This window comes from Ictidomys tridecemlineatus, chromosome 6, assembly GCF_052094955.1.
Source record: "Ictidomys tridecemlineatus isolate mIctTri1 chromosome 6, mIctTri1.hap1, whole genome shotgun sequence".
NCBI classification, from domain to species: domain Eukaryota; kingdom Metazoa; phylum Chordata; class Mammalia; order Rodentia; family Sciuridae; genus Ictidomys; species Ictidomys tridecemlineatus.
Genome location: NC_135482.1, coordinates 99,452,992 through 99,472,105, shown reverse-complemented (window position 1 = coordinate 99,472,105; position 19,114 = coordinate 99,452,992). Strand labels below are relative to the sequence as shown.

The 19,114-nt window shown below is 38.7% G+C and overlaps 1 protein-coding gene across 1 annotated transcript; it reads right to left on the bottom strand.

Moving 5' to 3' along the window:
- Positions 1 to 2,114: 2,114 nt before the first annotated feature.
- On the bottom strand, positions 2,115 to 19,055 carry LOC144364775 (C-type lectin domain family 4 member A-like). The gene is made up of 5 exons (XM_078015873.1): positions 19,022 to 19,055; positions 8,967 to 9,077; positions 4,623 to 4,774; positions 3,279 to 3,394; positions 2,115 to 2,285 (listed from the first exon to the last, which is right to left on the bottom strand). The coding sequence occupies exons 1-5, from the start codon at positions 19,053 to 19,055 to the stop codon at positions 2,138 to 2,140; spliced, it is 561 nt and encodes a 186-aa protein (XP_077871999.1). The 3' UTR covers positions 2,115 to 2,137.
- Between the last annotated feature and the right edge of the window lie 59 nt (positions 19,056 to 19,114).

Genomic DNA, 19,114 nt, shown 5'->3' with positions numbered 1-19,114 from the left:
CTGAGGATAAGCCATGTGGAAGCTTGACAGGACTGGACTTTTATGGGGCTTACAGCAAGAAGGGAAGGACTTGGGACAGGAAAAGGTGTTTTTAGGTCCCTTGCCCCCTTAGAGTTGGTCAGGGGAGTTGGTTGAACTCCAGGATTAGCCAGAGGGTCCTGCTGATTGACAGGCATTAGTCAGGAGACCTGACTGATGGGCAGGCATTTCCTACGGCACCTGATTGATGTTCTTTTCCCACACAGGCTGCTTTGTTCTAAGTGGCCACCAAGTTGCCACCACCGTCCTAACACAAAGAACTTAAATAACCAAGTTTTTCCCATGGCTCTACGCTGCCCATCTAGCCTGATAGTGTTGCTATCATTTGAAAGCTAGTTCCCCTCATTGTTACAAAACTATCAGTTGTAAACAGGACCTTTAATTTTCATTAGAAGAGGGAGATTCAATCCTTGATTCCTCTGAGAAGAGGAAGAAGCAGTTTCTTAGCAGAACTAACAATTCATGCTATTCCTAAACCAACCATTAGTATGATTGTGTTGTTGACTTGGATTAATCCATATTCACTCACAGCATCCGAGTCACAGGAGCTTCAAAAAGGAAAGTGTGACTTTAAACAATATTGAAATATTGTTTTTGAGGGAAAGAGATGAATAGACAGCAAACATGAGCCACAATCCTCAAAGCAGGTTTCTCATTTTAAAAACTCCATTTACAACATTTTTAATTGCTCCAAAGCATTTCATCCAAAATTTTATTACACAATATTTCATTAAAACTTTACACTGAACAATTGCTTTAATACAGCTGAACTGTGCCTCATATTTCTTCTGTCTTTGAATCATTGAGCTCATCCCCAACAAGTATGCACTACTGATGATTTCCATGTAGGAAAAGAAAGGACTTGTAATCTGTTTTAGTCACCTTTTTTACTACTGTGACCAAAATACATGAAAAAAGTATTTTTGAAGAGAAAAAGTTCATCTGGGGCTCATGCTTTCAAAGGTATCAGTCCATAGATGGCCAGTTCCCATTGCCCTGGGCCTGAAGTAAAATAGACCATCAGAGCAGAAAGGTGTAGAGGAGGAAAGTGGCTCAGGATATGCCCACCAGGAAGCAGAGACAGAGAAAAAAAACATAATCCTCCCACCACAACAAAATACCCACACCTCAAAGGCACACCCTCAGTGACTCACCTCTTTCAGCCACACCCTACATGCCTTCAGTTACCATTTATTTAGTCCCTATCAGGGGATTAATGCCCTGAATGGGTAAAGGCTCTCATAGCCCAATCATTTCAACTCTAAACTTTCTTTCATTGTCACACACATGAGCTTTTGGGAGACACCTCATACCTAAACTGTAACATAATCCATGTTTCATTGTTAAAATCATCTGAATAAAATTTACATCCAAAGGGCTCTAGAGGGTTGTCAGTTGTCAGCAGATCTCCACCCTCAGAGAAATCAGCCAGCTTAATTCAACATTATCATTTCTACAAAATGATACTCTCATGAAAGTAAAAGTATTCTGCCCAGTACTGAACATTCTATTCAAAACCTTAGTGGCTTAAAACCATAACTATTGTATTACTTCTTACAATCCTTTGCAGTGATTAGTGATCAATAGGATGGTTTCTGATTCTATATCACTCTTTAAACACAAAACTCACATAAAACCTGTTCACACACATTGATGTAAAGATGCTCTAGAGAAAAATAAGTAAAAGACACTGAAACACACTTAGATAACACAAGGTAGAGTGCAGAGAAGAGTTCCAGCACTGGCTAGACACAGGATAAAATATTTCACTCCTGTTCAATTACTCTCTTTACTGAGGCAGTCAAAGGCATTTTGAGTAAAATGTATCTTTTGAAAATTCTGTACCATTATTATGGTACAGAAATAATATGGAGTAAATTCATTGTACATTAAGTAAAATCCCCCACAATTATTGTATTAGGTGCTCTGTAGGAAGTAAACTGATAAATTCCATTTGCAACACTAACATTCCCTCAAAAGTGGAATAGTTGACCACATACCTAAAAGTCTATGGAATGTCTTTTATAAAGAAGAATTTATGAACTAACTCTAGAATAATGAATGCAAATCCAAAAACATGTCCATGAAAAGTGTTGATTCATAAGTAGATCTTCATCATTTCACAAACTGATCGGTGACGATCTTTACAAAGTATGACATTCCAGCCCCATTGCAATGATATAGAAGGATGATTTACTATTACACAATGCTCTTCACTATGACTTGGCTCACCTGGATGCCAGAATCTGAAACAGGGAAAAAGGATGAAGTTATTCTTCTAAGACTGCTTTGAAAGGGGTTAGAGTCAGTTATGGAGCCAGAAGCTGGGGTGGAACTTTGTAGAAGTCAGGGTCAGATATGCCCAGCTCAACCCTTCCCCAAATTCTCATGCAGTTTCTCCTCCTCCACCCACACCTCTGGCATTTATCTTGAAAATTGTGCCCTCATCACTCATATTTTCTCATACCTTTTTGCACTAAGCATTTGACCAAAAGTTACCCACGGGCTCTTCTCTAAACATAGGCCCTGTTGCCAGGAGACTGTCAATCCATGGGGATTTCTTATATGATGAAGAGAGGTCACCATGGTCCCGTGATTCAAAATAGGGGTTTTTCCCCTTTTTAATGGAATGATTTTGAAGTCTGAAGAACTAGTTAAATCTCTAGATCATCTACTTATTTCCATTTTCTAGGTCAAATAATTTAATTTCTTAAATTCTCAGTTTGCCCATCTAAAAGCTGGACCAGAGTAACAGCACTATATATTCCACAAAGAAGATATAAGGATCAAAAGTGGAAGTATACTAATGTATTTAAATGCCTTTAAAGATTACATAAATATGAGATATTGTAGCAGTATCCAAATTTAGGGGTTTTGCTTTATGAGAAATATAAATCACAATAATCCATAATGATCTTTAAAAACATGAATTTTTATTACAGAGAATAAATAGAGTTTTTAAAAGCAAAGTAGAATAAACCCTTTCTAAAGACTGTTGTTGGGTGACCTTAGCTGAACTATCTATACTCTCCAAACTCAATTTCCTCAGTTTCTATAATAGAAAAAATAATGTGTGCCTCCTAGGGTTCTGTGATAATTTCATGAAGTAATAAAATTGATTAACTGTGTGTGCAACAGGACAAGAGTGAGCTGATTTAGTTTCAGAACTGATACTGGAACACTCTAAACTTCCTGCATGACCCAGGACCCAGAATTCCTTTATCTAATTCTGTACTCACGTGGCACTTTGGTTGTATGGGGTCTGATCAACCCATTGCCAGTGTCCTTGACCCTCTGGATCTGATAGCCCCACAAAATAAGCAGCAGTTTTGTCCATATTCTGAGTGAGGAAATCCTAAAGGAAAAGAAAAAGAAAAGAAGTCATAGGCTTTAGATACTCAACTTGAACCAAGTTGGTTTTTTTATTTGCCAAATCATGCTATGTACTGGTATTAATATAACAGAATGAAGTCCATTCTCATGTATAAATATAATTCACCAATAAAAATATTTTTAAAAAATTTTTGATGCTTTATTTCTTATTTATTATTTAATTGTAAAATCTATCAGATAACATGATATTTTGACACATACACAGTGCATAATGATCAAATTGGCATAGTTAACATTTCCATCTTCTTTATATTTTTCAAAGATTTTACTCACAACTAATAATTATACATATTTAAAGGTACATTGTGATTTTACAATTGAACTCTTTGTGATCATACAGAAATGAAAACAAAAGGACATGGTTCAGGAATAACCAGATGGGGACCTCAGAACTGCACATCTTTGAGCATACAAGGATCAAAGACATCATCTGTGAGCCTTAATTTTATTAAATATGGAAGCAATTCCTATCTACAATCATAATGAATTTCCATATCAAATTCAAATTCCTTCTTTTCTTCATTGAGAGAACATTCTTCAAAGTTTTGCATAAGAAAATTGTTACAAATTGAATCATCTCCCTTTCATAACATCATGAAATTTTTTTGTAACAGAAATTGAACCCAGGAGTGCATAACCACTGAGCAATATCCCCCACCCTTTTTTTATATTTCAATTAGGGACAGAGTCTTCCTAAATTGCTTAATTCCTTGCTACATTGCAAAGGATTGCTTTGAACTTGAGATCCTCCTGTCTCAGCCTCCCAAGCCCCTGGGATTACAAGCATGCACCACAACACCAGCATTTCACAAATTCTTAAAATTTCATTCCTGATTGCTGATTGTGAAACCCCTTATGATTTAACTTTGCCTATTCAAGTTAATTCTTCTTTCTGTTTAGCAGTTGATAATTAAGAAAACAGTTGTATTTTGAAATAACCAACTGCTGTTGTAGGCAGAAACATTTTAATCCTTTCACTAAATCCCCAGGCCCTACATGTTGAATGCCACAATTTCCTTGAGGGAGTTACTTACACTGAAGAAGGTACAAGGTGTGGAATGGGAAGGCTGAGGGAGCTTCTCCTATCTGTCTTACAGAAAGTCTTCTGCCACAGCATCAATATCCCTTCTTAGCAAAGACAAGTACAAAAGTCAGACAGGCTCATGACTCCATTGTCTCTTAGAAAGTACCTGCTCTTCCTTGCTGTTGATCACCACCAGATGGGCTGCCATTCTAGAGCAGTTCTCCTGACTTGAATTCCAAGATTTTGCATCAGTAGAAAAAAAGTAGCAACTGGAACTAAATGACTTCCAATTCTTTGGGCAACAGCTCCAGACTTTTCCTTTATAGACAAGAAAGGCAAATAGGTACGTTATATGAAAATGTATTTTTAAAGTGTGTGTGTTATTAAATTTACAGACCAAGGGAAACAGCATGAAAACTGCAATTCTCATATTCACCCAGATATAACAAGGAGACCCCTTTCCTCAGTTGCCAAGGAGCCAAGTTGCCTTAATCAAGTGATAATGTGTCAGGGCCCCTTTCTCCTGGTGGATTGGTATCAGGAAAAAGAACAGCTAAAATATAATATTTACATAAAACCTAGATTCCATAACTTCAAAATAAAAATATCCAAATTTCATCACAAAATAATTAATCATACCAAGGACCAGTAAGTTCTCAATTTTAATAAAAAAAATGACAATAGACTCCAAAAAAACCCAGATAACAAAAATGTTAGAATTATCTAACAAAAATTTTAAAGCAACCATGATAAAAATGCTTCAACAAAAAGATTCAAACAATTTTGAAACAAAGGAAAAGCCCTAAGTAACTTAGAAAATCCCTGTGTCAAAATAAAAAATAAAAAGGGCTGAAATGTGCCTCAGGGGTTTGGAAGCCAAAAGTTCAATCTCCAGTACCCAAAGTAAACCATCATCCCAAAAAAGAAACAAAGGAATGCTGACTCATAATGGCAAGGAGGATGGGATGAGCCTGGAAGTAATGGAGGAACTTTAGGGCAATGGAAGGGAGGGGAAGGGAGGAAGCAAGGGGGTAGGAAGGATTGTGGAATGAGTTAGACAACATTACCCTAAGTACATGTATAAGACACAAATGATGTGAAAATACTTCATGTGCAATCAGTGACTTGAAAAATTGTGCTCTATATGTGTAATATGAAATGAATTGCATTCTGCCATTATGTATAACAAATTAGGATGAATAAATAATCTAATAAAAAAAGAAACAAAAAAGTAGACTCAACAAAAAAACAGAAGATATAAAAATGAAAATTTTATCATTGAAAAATATAATAACCTTTTAAAAGCTTAGCAGACTTTCTTTGGCCTCCACCTGTCACTCCTTCCTAAGTCTTCAGCAGGAAAGTTACCCAGATCAAGTTTTGGACTTATCAAGCCCCCACATTTCCATGAGTCAAGTTCTTAAAATAAATATCCATATTCATATTGCTTCTGTTCCTCTGGAGAATGCTAACATAATACACCACCCTAATAAATGGGAGCATGACTCCTCCATCATAAAACATTAGCTGCACACACAGAGCAACCTCCTTATGAACTGTACAGTGAGGGAATAGGAGAGGAAAAAGTAGCTTCACAATGAAAAACCTGACAAACACTACCTCAGGTGATCAAGTTAAGCATCAATAGTCAACATTCACTTTGATAATATATACCTGGAACTAATGTGATGAATAGTATTTTTTATCTGTGACTTCCTCCCAAAAACAAATAATCTCCCTATAAGCACTAGAAAAACTTTAGATACACAGACAACCAATAATATATAGAATGGTGTTCCCCTAAGTTGTCAGAGTAATTAAACAAGAAAGATCTGAAGAAATATCAGAGCAAAGAGGAAGCTAAAGAGATATGACAAAAAATGGAATATGAGGGATGGCAGGGATTCTAGTATAGAAAAGAATAAGAGTTAAAAATTGAGAAAATCAAGAATGTTGGGAGAGACAAATCCACAAAATTACAACTACCTTATATTAGACAAAGGTGCTAAAACCTTGCAATGCAGAAAGGATAGCATCTTCAACAAATGGTGCTGGGAGAACTGGAATTCCATATGCAACAAAATGAAATTGAATCCCTTTCTCTCACCATGAACAAAAGTCAACTCAAAATGGATCAAGGAGCTAGGAATCAGACCAGAGACTCTGCATCTAATAGAAGATAAAGTTGGTTCTAATCTTCATCACGTGGGGGAAGGCCCCAAATTTCTTAATAAGACATCTATAGCACAAGAGTTAAAACCAAGAATCAACAAATGGGACGAATTCAAACTAAAAAGTTTTTTCTCAGCAAGAGAAATAATATGCAAGGTGAATAGGGAGCCTACATCCTGGGAACAAATTTTTACCTCTCAAACATCAGATAGAACTTTAATCTCTAGAGTATACAAGAACTCAAAAAGTTAAACAACAAAAAAGCAAATAACCCAATCAACAAATGGGCCAAGGACTTGAACAGAAACTTCTCAGAAGAGGATATACAGTGAATCAATAAATACATGAAAAAATGCTCACCATCTCTAGCAATCAGAGAAATGCAAATTAAAACTACTCTAAGATTCCATCTCACTCCAATAAAAATGGCAGCTATTATAAAGTCAAACAACAATAAGTGCTGGTGAGGATGCAGGGGGGGCGGGGGGGTGGGAATAGGTATACTCATACACTGCTAGTGGGACTGCAAATTGGTGCAGCCAATTTGGAAAGCAGTTTGGAGATTCCTTGGAAAGCTTGGAATGAAACCACCATTTGACCCAGGTATTCCCCTTTCAGACTATACCCAAAAGACCTAAGAAGAGTACACTACAGGGACACAGCCACATCAATGTTTATAGCAGCACAATTCACAATAGCTAGAATGTGGAACCAACCTAGATGCCCTTCAATAAATGAATAGATTTTTAAAATGTGGCATTTATACACAATGGAATATTACTCAGCACTAAAAAATAATAAAATCATGGCATTCACAGGCAAATGGATGGCATTAGAGCAGATTATGCTAAGTGAAATTAGCCAATCCCTAAAAAACAAATGCCGAATGTCTTCTCTGATATAAGGGGGGGTAACTCAAAATGGGATAGGGAGGAAGAGCATGAGAAGAAGACTACCACTAAACAGGGAAGAAAGGTGGGAGGGAAAAAGAGGGAGAAGGGGAGTTGCACAGAAGATGGAAGGAGAACCTCATTGTTATACAGAATACATTTATGAGGTTGTAATGAGAAAAAGAAAAAAAGTGTGTCACATTAGATTGGATAGAGAGAAAGGATGGGAGAGGAGGGGAGGAGTAGGGAGGATAGGAAGGGCAGCAGAACAGAATAGACAATATGATTGATGTATGTCCATTCCATGTATGTATTATATGTCAAAATTCATTCTGCTGTCATGTATAACTAAAAATAAATAAATAAATAAAAATTAAAAATAAAAAAAATAATGTTGGGCTAAGGAAGTGGCTTAGTGATAGAGACATGCCTAGTATGTGTAAAAAACCTGATTTCAATTTCTACTACCAAAGGGAAAAAATTCATGAATATTGGTTCATTTGTTGTAACAAATGTCCTTACTTAAGAATAGGATAATAATAATGGGCACTGTGTGTGCAAGGTAGGGTTAAAATACAATCTTTTAATATTATCTGCCCAACTTTTCTGTCAATTTAAAAATGTTTTTTAATCGTGCTATAAATGGATAATAATGAGTGTAATGCATTCCACTATTGTCATGTATGTAAAAAATAAATAAATAAAATTTTTAAAATGTTTTTAAAACACTCTATTTAAAGGTAAAAAAATCACATTCAACATAATATATTCATCTTCATTTTATCAAATTGTTTGACTGACATGAGAAAAACACTAGCCTCGCAGAAACCTCAGAAAGAAGAACAGTCTGAAGAAATACAGTAACAATATATCCTTTTTCCAAATTGAGCTTCACATGGACAACATTCAATATCCATATAAGAATGTTAGATTCTGGGCTGGGGCTGTAGCTCAGTGGTACAGTGCCTGCCTCACACATGTGAGCCACTAGGTTCGATCCTCAACACCATACAGAAATAAATAAAGATATTGTGTCCATCTATAAATTTTTAAAAAAAGATTTTTAAAAAGAATTATAGGGGCTGGAGTGACTCAAGCAGTAGTGTGTCCATCTGGCATGTGTGTAGCCCAGGTTCGATCCTCAGCACCACATACAAACAAAGATGTTGTGTCTGCCAAAAAATAAAAAATAAAAATAAAAAAATATCAAAATTCTCTCTCTCTCTCTCTCTCTCTCTCTCTCTCTCTCTCTCTCTCTCTCTCTCTCCCCTCACTCTCTCTCTCTAAAAAAAAATAATGATAGATTCTATGAAACTATACACTTGTAGATTAGAAATGACACTGAGACTCCACTTCTTAGTGCCTTCTACCTGGAAATCATAAATACTGATTTGGGGAATCTTACATACTACAGTCAGCAACTTAATTCTAGGCACATAAAGTTTTACCTTCCATGTTTAAATTTATTCTTACACACTCCAGGTTTGTATGAATCATTTCTTTGATAAATCTTTTATAATTTTTGTCTTCAAACAGCTGAGAATTTTTTTGAAAGAAAGCTGGAAAATAGAACATAAACCAATCATTTTTCTGGTAGCATTAGGTCATTGCTCTTTACATTTCTTTCTTGCATTCTATGGACAAAATCTACACATGTCCAATTACCCAATTGGACAAAGCCTGACAGAAAAAGTTTCCCCATGACCCCTCAGTCAATGGAATCCTAATCCTACTGCTTTGGAAATATTAGATACCTCCAGGAATTGCTAAGAGATGAGGAGTTGAAAGAAGACATGAAAGTTCCATCATAATGGGATCTGAAGGATGTTATCCATAGTCTACTTCCAGAGTTAACCCAAGATGCAAACAAAGGCTAAATTCTGTGGGATGGGAGTGGAAGTTATTTAAGGAAGTAAACAACCTGGGACTTTGAGGGAAGGAAGAATTTGCTAATTTTAACAATTTCTGGGTGATCTTAAAGAACAGAAAAAAATGTTTTTCAAAAACCCAAAGATTGATCAAGAGGACATTGTTCTTCATCTCTTTTGTGTGTCTCTCCCAATTTAGAACTCACCCCCACCTCTAGAAATTGAATTTCCTGGGCTGCAATGGTATCTCAGTATCACAGCACTTGCCTAGAATATGCAAGGCCCTGGGTTAATCAACACTATTGCTAGAAATTAAATTTCCTATTTCCCTTTAACCTCCTATTTGTTCCTTGACCCACTTCATTCTGGCATTGGCATCCATTGTTTCATTAAACAATGCATAAAATGGATCATAAGTAATTTGCTAGGACCATTTATTAGTCATTTCTAAAGGCCTCTTGAAATCATTCACCCAGGTCTTCCTCCTTAGCTCTTGGTACAGTGTTCTCTCCTGTTCCTGCCTCACCTTCCTTACTGCTGCTTCTTATCCTCTTCCATCAGCTCTCTTCCTTCAATCACCATGTTAAAAATGTAGTATTTCCAAGAGTTCTATCCTAATCCCCATTTCTAGTTTAAAGTCCTCCTCTGGAGTGATATCATATATCCCCATGCTGGAACTTGCTATCATTATGTAAATGACTTCCAAACTTCTAGAGCTCTCTCCTGAAATCCAGACAAATATGCCTCCTACTGGACATGTATATTGTGGGTAAACACATTGTGCCCAAAATGTAAATAATCATCTCTCAAAATAAACTCACTATTCATACTATACTGCCCACATCTTTAAACAACTTCTTCACTGCTGAGTTTACAAAGTCAGAATATTATATTCACACTTAACTTCTCTGGGTCTTTTAATCCCCAATAGTCATCAAGTCTTGGCCTCCTTGATTATATCTGTTTACTCTTCAAAGTTACCTGTCTTCTCTTTCTTCACTAACAGTATCCTTAAATGAGGTTCTCAATGTTTTCCAATGGGAGGATGAATTAGCATCTATTTGGTGCACTATAATTATACATAATAATAGGATGCACTGTTACATAGTCATACACTCACATAACATTGTTTGGTCATTTTCATTCCCAGTAATCCCCAATCCCTTCCTTCTTCTGTCACCCTGGTCTCCTGCCTCTATTCTACTACTTTTCCCTCAATTTTCATGAGATCTGACCCCTTTTCCTCTTTTTGTTCCCAAATTATCATATATGACAGAAGACACACAACCAATGACATTCTAAGTCTGGTTTATCTCACTTAACACAATGCTGTCTACTTCTATCCATTTTCTAAAAAATAACACTTCTCTTACCTTCACCTTTGTCCTCCTAAATCCATTTCCACACCTCAGTAAAAGCATGCCTATTTAAGTCAAATTTGATTATGTCAAATCCTGCCCAAAATTCTGCAATGACTCCACATCACTGACATACTGCAAAACTGGCCTCTGTTCCACCCTTCTTATATTTACACCCCTTTTCAATCAAGAAGTAGGGTCTCTTTCTTCACCAATAGAATATGAACTGCCTTTAAGACTCCATTTGGCCAATAGAATGTGCAAAGCTACCAGGATAGTTCCAAATTCAAACTTTAACATGCCTTGTTTCTTTTCACCCTCTATCATGGAAATCTGAAAGTGGCTCATCCAAAATATCAGTGTCTGTGAAGTCAAATAAGACTAGCCATACAAATGCTATTAAGAAAATACAGATGTGTTCTCACACATAATCTAATGGAACTGATGTTCCATAGATTTCATTCTGTGGAACCAACCCACACTATCCTGATGAATAATAAGAGAAATGTGGTAAAGTTGCTCCTTTCTTTCCAGCTCACATGGTCTGCTTCAGAATCCAAGTTGCCTGTGATTGGTCCCCAACATCATATGCATGAGTGAGTTCAGCTAAGACCAAAGGAAACTCCCAACTGAGACCAGTCTAAATTGCCAAGCCACAGATTTATGAGCTAAATAAATAGTTATTTCAATTCACTGTTTTAGGCTTGTTTATTAAGTAGCATAGGATATGTTATCATATAACCTTTAGGGAAAAAATCAATTTTTTATAATAGTATATGACCTTCTTCATGATCTTAATTCAGGCTGTCACCTACAACTTCATTTCAAAGTTTTTAACATCACACTATATTTTCCCAATCAGGCATGTTTATATTTCCCCCAAATTCTTCCATGTTATAATGACATACATAAAATATATCTATGTCATTTGGTAGTAACAGAGGTAGATGTCTCCTCCTTCAGGAAACCTATCTCAACTTCGTGTGCTCACTTCTTACCTGCACAATACTTCCCATCTCATGTTGTAAGTCCTGATTATTTTGACTATTCTATTAATATCTTGAGACCAGTGGCTGTGCTATTTTTGGATTCTCTAACATGGTGCCTATCAAACTATGTATAGCCATTGTAACTTACCAAATGTCCAAATTAATAAATCAAATATCTACCTAAATATATACTAAGCTTTGTGACTTTAGAAAGCTTGATAAACTTTGAAATATAACATATGCATAAATACATATATTCCTGAGATCTCAGAATGGGACAGACAGAAATTATTAGAAGGAAATTCCCTGGGGAACTCTTCCTGAAAGATTTCTTCCATCCCCTTGATGTCCACCTGCTCATCCAAACATATAAGTGTCTGTTAAGTCAAATAACACTAGCCTATAAATGCTATTAAGGAAATATAGATGTGTCCTCACAAAGAATCTAATATAAAACTGATGACCCATAGATTTTATTCTGTAATATCAACCCATACAAACAAATCTACTCTTCAAATTCTCTTAGTGAACATAAACTCCATGATTTTTGCAAAAGCAAAAATTCTTAATAAATTCTCAGAAACTCTGACCCACGTCCCCTCACCAATAGAAAATTTATTTTTCAAATGCCTGGATCATTGTGAAATGTCAGTTTCTAATGAATGGCTTCTATTCATGAAAGGCAGGCATTGCTAACTGACTCAGTTGGCATACTTACTGATAAAAGAGGCAGACAGTAAGATTTCCTTCAGCAGGAAAAGTATCAGCAACAAGGCAAAAAGCAGCTTGGAAAAAACAAAATGACTCTGGTGAGGAATGGTATTTTCCCTGGGATCTGAAGGAAAAAACAAATTAGATTCATCAGTAATGAATTCTATTTTTATTTCCAGTTCCTCCTCTCTGAGTTGTTTTTTTCTCACTGTGACAAAAATATCTGAAAAGAACAACTTAGAGTATAAAAAGGTTACTTTGGGTTCATGGCTTCAGAAGTTATTTTGGGTTCATGGTTTCATTCCATGGTCCATCTTCTCCATTGCTCTGGGCCTGAGAAGAGCAGAACATCATGGAAGAAAGGTGTAGTGGAGGAATGTGTTCAGCTCAAGACAGCCAGGAAGCAGAAAGAGCAACTAAGGAGCCAGAGAAAAAATATAATCCACTAAGGATTGATGTTGATCAAATTATATTGTCATATCATGTACATGTATGAATATGTAACAGTGAATCCCACTAGTGTATATAATTATAATACACCCATTAAAATATGTTAATAAAAAGTGTTTAATTAAAGGGCATGCCCCAGTGACCAAATTACTTCAGCCACATCACACCTGATTACCAAACAGTAATTCGTTCTAATTATTAATCCACCAATATGTTAATTAATCCACTGATTAGTTTATGGTTCTCATAACTATTTTATCTACAACTGTTCCTGAATTGCCACATAAGCTTTTCAGGGCACATCTCATATTCACAACATAACATTCTGCCCCTGGTCCCCAAACCTTCATGTCTGTTTCACAATGGAAAAATCATTTAGTCCATCTCCAAAAGTCTCCTTTGTTTTCAAAGTTCCCCAATTTCCCAATAGACCAAGTCCAAAGTATCCTCTGAGACTCAAGACAAACTGTGTTGTGAGCCTCTGTAAAAATCAAAAGTAAGTTATGTTAAGGGGTGGCTAATGGAACAGAGCACTGGACAACCCAAGTGCAAGAAATAACAAACAATCAGACACCGTCAGACAAGCAATGATGGTGCCTCATAACCACCTGTCAATCAGTGGGGTCTCCTGACCAATCCTGGAAGGACATGGATCTCAGCAAGATCTCATGACCAATCCTAGGAGAACAAGGGACACTAAAAATCTCCCTTTTCTGTTCCAAGCCCTTCCTTCTTGCCCTAAACCCAATAAAATTACAATCTGGCTGAACCTGGCTGCTTTTAATCTGCCTCCTTTTGATCACAGATGCCTGACCTTACATCTGGTGCCAAAACCTGGGAGGGCTTTTCGGCCCTCCCCATAAGGAGGGCCCTCTTCAATGCACAGGGGTTGAGGACCACCCTCTCCTTCAAATTAACCAGGAAATTTCTAAGCAGCTCTTTTTTTCCTCTCCTTTCATCCAGGCCAACAGAAATGGGGTAAATTCCCTCATTTCTCCTGATCTTCCAGCCCCTGTCAGTCCTGGGTGAGGGGGGGTCTAGCTGTAAGTCACGCACATGCCATAGACTCCCACCTGTTCTGCTGAAGGCCCTGGGAACTGTGGAGATGTCCCCAGTCCTTGTGTGAGCCATCCTGATCCATTTGGGCCCCAGGAGGTTGCAGGAACACCTCAACCCCTACCCATCCCTTATCTGTTTCTCAGGTGAGGGCAATAAGAATTTGGGACACCCTTTTTGCTCCCACCCACCCCTGAGGGTGCCAAAAGATCACAGGAAACACCAAGTCCTCCTTAGACTCCAAAACTCCTCTGGGTTATCTATATTCCAATTTTGCCAAATTAGGACTCACTCAAGACCTGTGCTGTAAGCACCTGGTCTTTCACTCCACTGTGGCCTGGCCCAGAGTGACTTAGACAATGCGTCAAAATGGCCCCAGAAGGAACTTTGGATTTTCAAATCCTCACTGATTTGGTCAATTTCTGTCAACAGACAGGGAAGTCCCTTACTTTCAAGCTTTTTGAGATTTGCTCCCATCCTACCCTCTTCTCTACCTGTTCTACTGCTCAAGTCTTCCTTGCTAGGGAAAATCACAAACCTCTTTCCTGTTGTTCTTCTACATCTCCTTCCTCATTCGTAGATGCATCCAAACTGCTCTCAGCCCCACCTTCCTGTCTTTCTCCTCCCTACCCAGGTCAATCCTCTACCTCCTCCCCTCTCACAATGGCTCCCTCCCCTCCTCCAGCTACCACAGCTCCTCCTCCCCTGCTCCAGAACCCTCCCTCTTCATTCCTCTCCCCCTCCTCTCTCTCTCCTTCTCTCCTACAGTCATGATTCCTCTGCCCCCTCTTCTACTGATACAACCCTTCCCTCTCCCCACTCAATGGATCTATCCACCCACTCACTCCTCTCTTCTCCTGTCAGTGCCCACACATGGTCCCACCAGGCCCCCTTACCAGCTAAGCCAAAGCTCCTTTGTCCTCTCAGGAAGTGGCTGGCATCAAAGCATTGACAAGTAAATTTCCCATTCTCACTTCAGGATCTTTTCTTTTTTAATTTATTTTTATTTCTTACATACATGACAATAGTGGAATGCATTACAGTCATAATTATCCATTCACAGCACAATTTTTCATAACTCTGTATATAAAGTATGTTCACACCTAATTATATCATTTTACATGAGCTTTCTTTTTTTGCATTACAATTCTTAATTCACCTTTATACCACAATGTATCATATCTCTGTATATAAGGTATGTTGACACTAAATTCACATCTTCATACATGTATTTTGTATAATGATGAGGGTCTCCTTCCACCATCCATGCTATTCCCCTTCTCCCTCCCTTTCCCTCCCACCCCTATTCCCTATATAGTGGTAATCTCCCTTGCTCTCCCTCCCTACCCCATTTTGAGTCACTCCCCTTATATCAGAAAAGACATTTGGCATTTCTTTTGGGGGATTGGCTAACTTCATTTAGCATAATCTGCTCTAAAGCCATCCATTTCCCTGCAAATAACATTATTCTTTTTTTAGTGCTGAGTAATATTCCATTGTGTATAAATGCCACATTTTTTTACCCATTCATCCACTAAATGACATCTGGGTTGGCTCCACAGTTTAGCTATTGTGAATTGTGCTTCTATAAACATTGATGTGGCTGTGTCCCTGTAGTATGCTATTTTTAGGTTCTTTGGGTATAGTCTGAGAAGAGGAATAGCTGGGTCAAATGGTGGTTCCATTCCCAGCTTTCCAAGAAATCTCCAAACTGCTTTCCAAATTGGCTGCACCAATTTGCAGTCCTACCAGCAGTGTATGAGTGTACCTTTTTCCTCCACATCCTCCCCAGTACTTGTTGTTTGTCTTCATACTGGCTGCCATTCTTAGTGGAGTGAGATGGTATCTTAGAGTAGTTTTAATTTTCATTTCTCTGATTGCTAGAGATGATGAGCATTTTTTTGTATATTTGTTGATTGATTGTATATCCTCTTCTGAGAAGTGTCTGTTCAGGTCCTTGGCCCATTTATTGATTGGATTATTTGATTTTTTGGTGCTTATCTTGTTGAACTCTTAATATACCCTAGAGATTAGAGCTCTATATGATGTGTGAGGGGTAAAAATTTGTTCCCAGGATGTAGGCTCCCTATTTACCTCACATATTATTTATTTTGCTGAGAAAAAAAATTTTAGTTTGAATTTCTTCCACTTGTTGATTCTTGGTTTTAATTCTTACACTATAGGCATCTGATTAAGGAAATTGGGGCCTAGCCCCATGTAATGGAGATGGGCCTACTTTTTCTTCCATTAGATGCAGAGTCTCTGGTTTAATTCCTAGATCCTTGATCCATGTTCAGTTAACTTTTGTGCATGGTGAGAGATGGGGATTTAATTTCATTTTGTTGCATATGGATTTCCAGTTTTCCCATCACCATTTGTTGAAGATGCTATCCTTTCTCCAGTGCATGCTTTTGGCACCTTTGTCTAATATAAGGCAGTTGTAATTTTTTGGGTTAGTTTCTGTGTCCTCTATTCTGTACCATTGGTCTACCAGCTGTTTTGGTGCCAATACCATGCTGTTTTTGTTACTACTGCTCTGTAGTATAGTTTATCACTTCAGGATCTTTACCAGATTGAAATGCACCTTGGATCCTTCTCTGCTGACTCTTTTACTTATATTAAAGAATTCTGATACTGCTCTCAGGCTTACAATCTTACCTGGCATGACATCTATGTTGTTCTCTCCTCAACCCTTAAGGAGGATGGGTAAACCCGCATCCAGCAGTCTGCACATGATCACGCTGATCAAATGCATCTAACACATATAACTCTCCACTCAGGTGAAGCAACCATTTCCCAAACCAAACCCAACTGGGACTACCAAGATATCCTACAAGATCATCATCACTGCACTCACATGGTCCAATATCTTACAGCAGGCATGCAGACAGTTTCCAATAAGGTGGCTAACTTTGATAAGCTAAGAGAAATCATGCAGGATCCAGATGAGAATCCAGCCTTATTTCTCAACCCCCTTACAGAGGCCCTCACCAAATATTCTAAGCTGGATCAGGAGTCTCCCTCTGGGGTTACAATGTTAGTAACCCATTTCATTACTCAATCAGCCCCTGATATTAAAAAAGAAAAAAAAAAGGATCTAAGGAGGGCTCTAAGACCCTTATCTGAGATCTGGTGAAAATAGCCTTTAAAGTCAATAATACCCAGGAGAAATCAGCTGAACTAGCCAGGCAGGCTCAATTACACAAAAAGGTGACACTCCAAACCCAGGCCTTGGCAGCAGCCCTGAGGCCTATGGCTCCAGCAAAAGCTTCATGGGGGAACCAGCATTGCTTTCCACCAGGGGCTTGCTTCAAATGTGGATGCAAAGTTCACTGGGCCTGCCAATGTCCAAACACATGGCCCCCTCTCCAGACTGTGCCCCACCTGTAAGCAGACAGGATATTGGAAGAGTGACTGCCCCATGGCTGGCCCTTCATCTGTGCCTCCACACCAGGGTATGACCAGCCAGGAGGTCCCATCTTTTTGATACTGGGGTTTGTAGAAGTCTAAAGAAGCCCAGAGTAGAGGACACCCATTACCCTCACAAAGCCCAGGGTAACACTCCAGATAGCCAGTAGGTTTATAACCTTCCCTGTGTGCACGGAGGCTACATATTCTGTCTTACTTGCCCACTTTGGGCCTCTGTTTCCTCCTCAGGTCTCAGTTATGGGGATTGATGGAAAACCCACCATCCCAAACCGAACTGCTAAGGTGGCCTGTGCCCTGGAGGGACACTCTTACACACAATATTTTATGGTCATTTCATCCTGTCCAGTTCCTCTCCTAAGCAGAGATGTTCCCCAATTATTAGGAGCCATCCTCCAATAATAACCCAAGAATACTACCATCCATCTTCTACTTCTAATTCTTACTCTCTCTAATAAACTGACAGTACCTAGCATGCCGTTGCCCCCTGACCTAGTTGATCTGGGACACCTCCAAGCTGGTCATAGCTTCCCACCACAAGCAAGTCCATATCCAATTGAAACCTCAAACTAAATTTCCTTTACATCCCAAATTTCCAATCTCCAAAACCCACAGGGAGAGGCTTAAACCCATCATAGACTGGTTACTTGCCCAGGGACTCCTCATCCCTACTTACTCCCCCTGCAACACTCCCATATTGCCAGTACACAAACCCTCAGGAGTCTATCACTTAGTCCAGGTCCTCTGCCTAATTAATGAGGCAGTTATTCCCATCTACCCAGTGATTCCCAATCCTTACACTCTTCTTTCTCACTTTACTGTCCTCAATCTTAAAGACGCCTTCTTTACAGTGTCTCTCATCCTGACTCTTATTACCTCTTTGCTTTCATATGGGAAGACCTTACATCCTTTATGTCCCAACAGCTGACATGGACAGTTCTGCCCCAAGGCTTCAGGAACAGTCCCAACCTTTTTGGGCAAACCTTAGCACAGGATCTAACTGCTTGTGACTTGGAGGATGGCACTCTCTGACAGTATGTGGATGACCTTCTCTTATGCAGTTCATCCCTCAAGACTTCTCAAACTCACACTGCTCAGCTCCTCAATTTCCTGTGGTCCTGAGGATATCAGGTCTCTCCAGCCAAAGCCCAGCCTACTCTTCAGTGACCTATTTAGGTATACTCCTCACTCCAACCTCTAGAAGCCTGAAAACAGACAGAATTCAAGCTCTCCATGACCTACAGCCACCCAAAAAAGCAGACTACATCCTCTCCTTCCTGGGTCAGGCTGGCTTTTTCAGGCATTGGGTCCCCAACTTTGCACATCATGTCAAGCCCTTATACCAGGCAATTAAGAACACCTCCTCATGAGCCTCTCACCTCCCCTAACCTAGTAGCCAACTCCCTTTAGAAGCTCAGGGATACTCTCACATCTTCTCCCCTTTATCTCTTATTAACCTGAATCATCCTTTCCACCTCTTTATGGATGAAAGACAGGGTGTCACCACAGGCCTCCTCACTCAACCAACTAGACCCTCCTATAAGCTGGTGGCATACCTGTCCAAGCAGCTTGACTCTATGGTTTGTGGATGACTCTGAGCATGAGCAGTAGCAGCAGAAATAACTAAGAAAGCCTTAAAACTTACCTTGTTCCAACCAATAACTGTATTTCCCACCCATTGACTACAGGACCTCTTAAATCAAAATCTCTTCCCCTTCTGAGCCCTTCATGAATTCAA

Coding starts and splice junctions, on each gene's coding strand:
- LOC144364775 (XM_078015873.1), bottom strand. CDS start 19,055: ATGGGTGGGAAATACAGTTATTGGTTGGAACAAG. Junction 9,078..19,021: donor CAGTTATTGGTTGGAACAAG/GTAAGTTTTAAG, acceptor TCTATTTTCCAG/CTTTCTTTCAAAAAAATTCT. Junction 2,286..3,278: donor CCATACAACCAAAGTGCCAC/GTGAGTACAGAA, acceptor TCCCTGTTTCAG/ATTCTGGCATCCAGGTGAGC.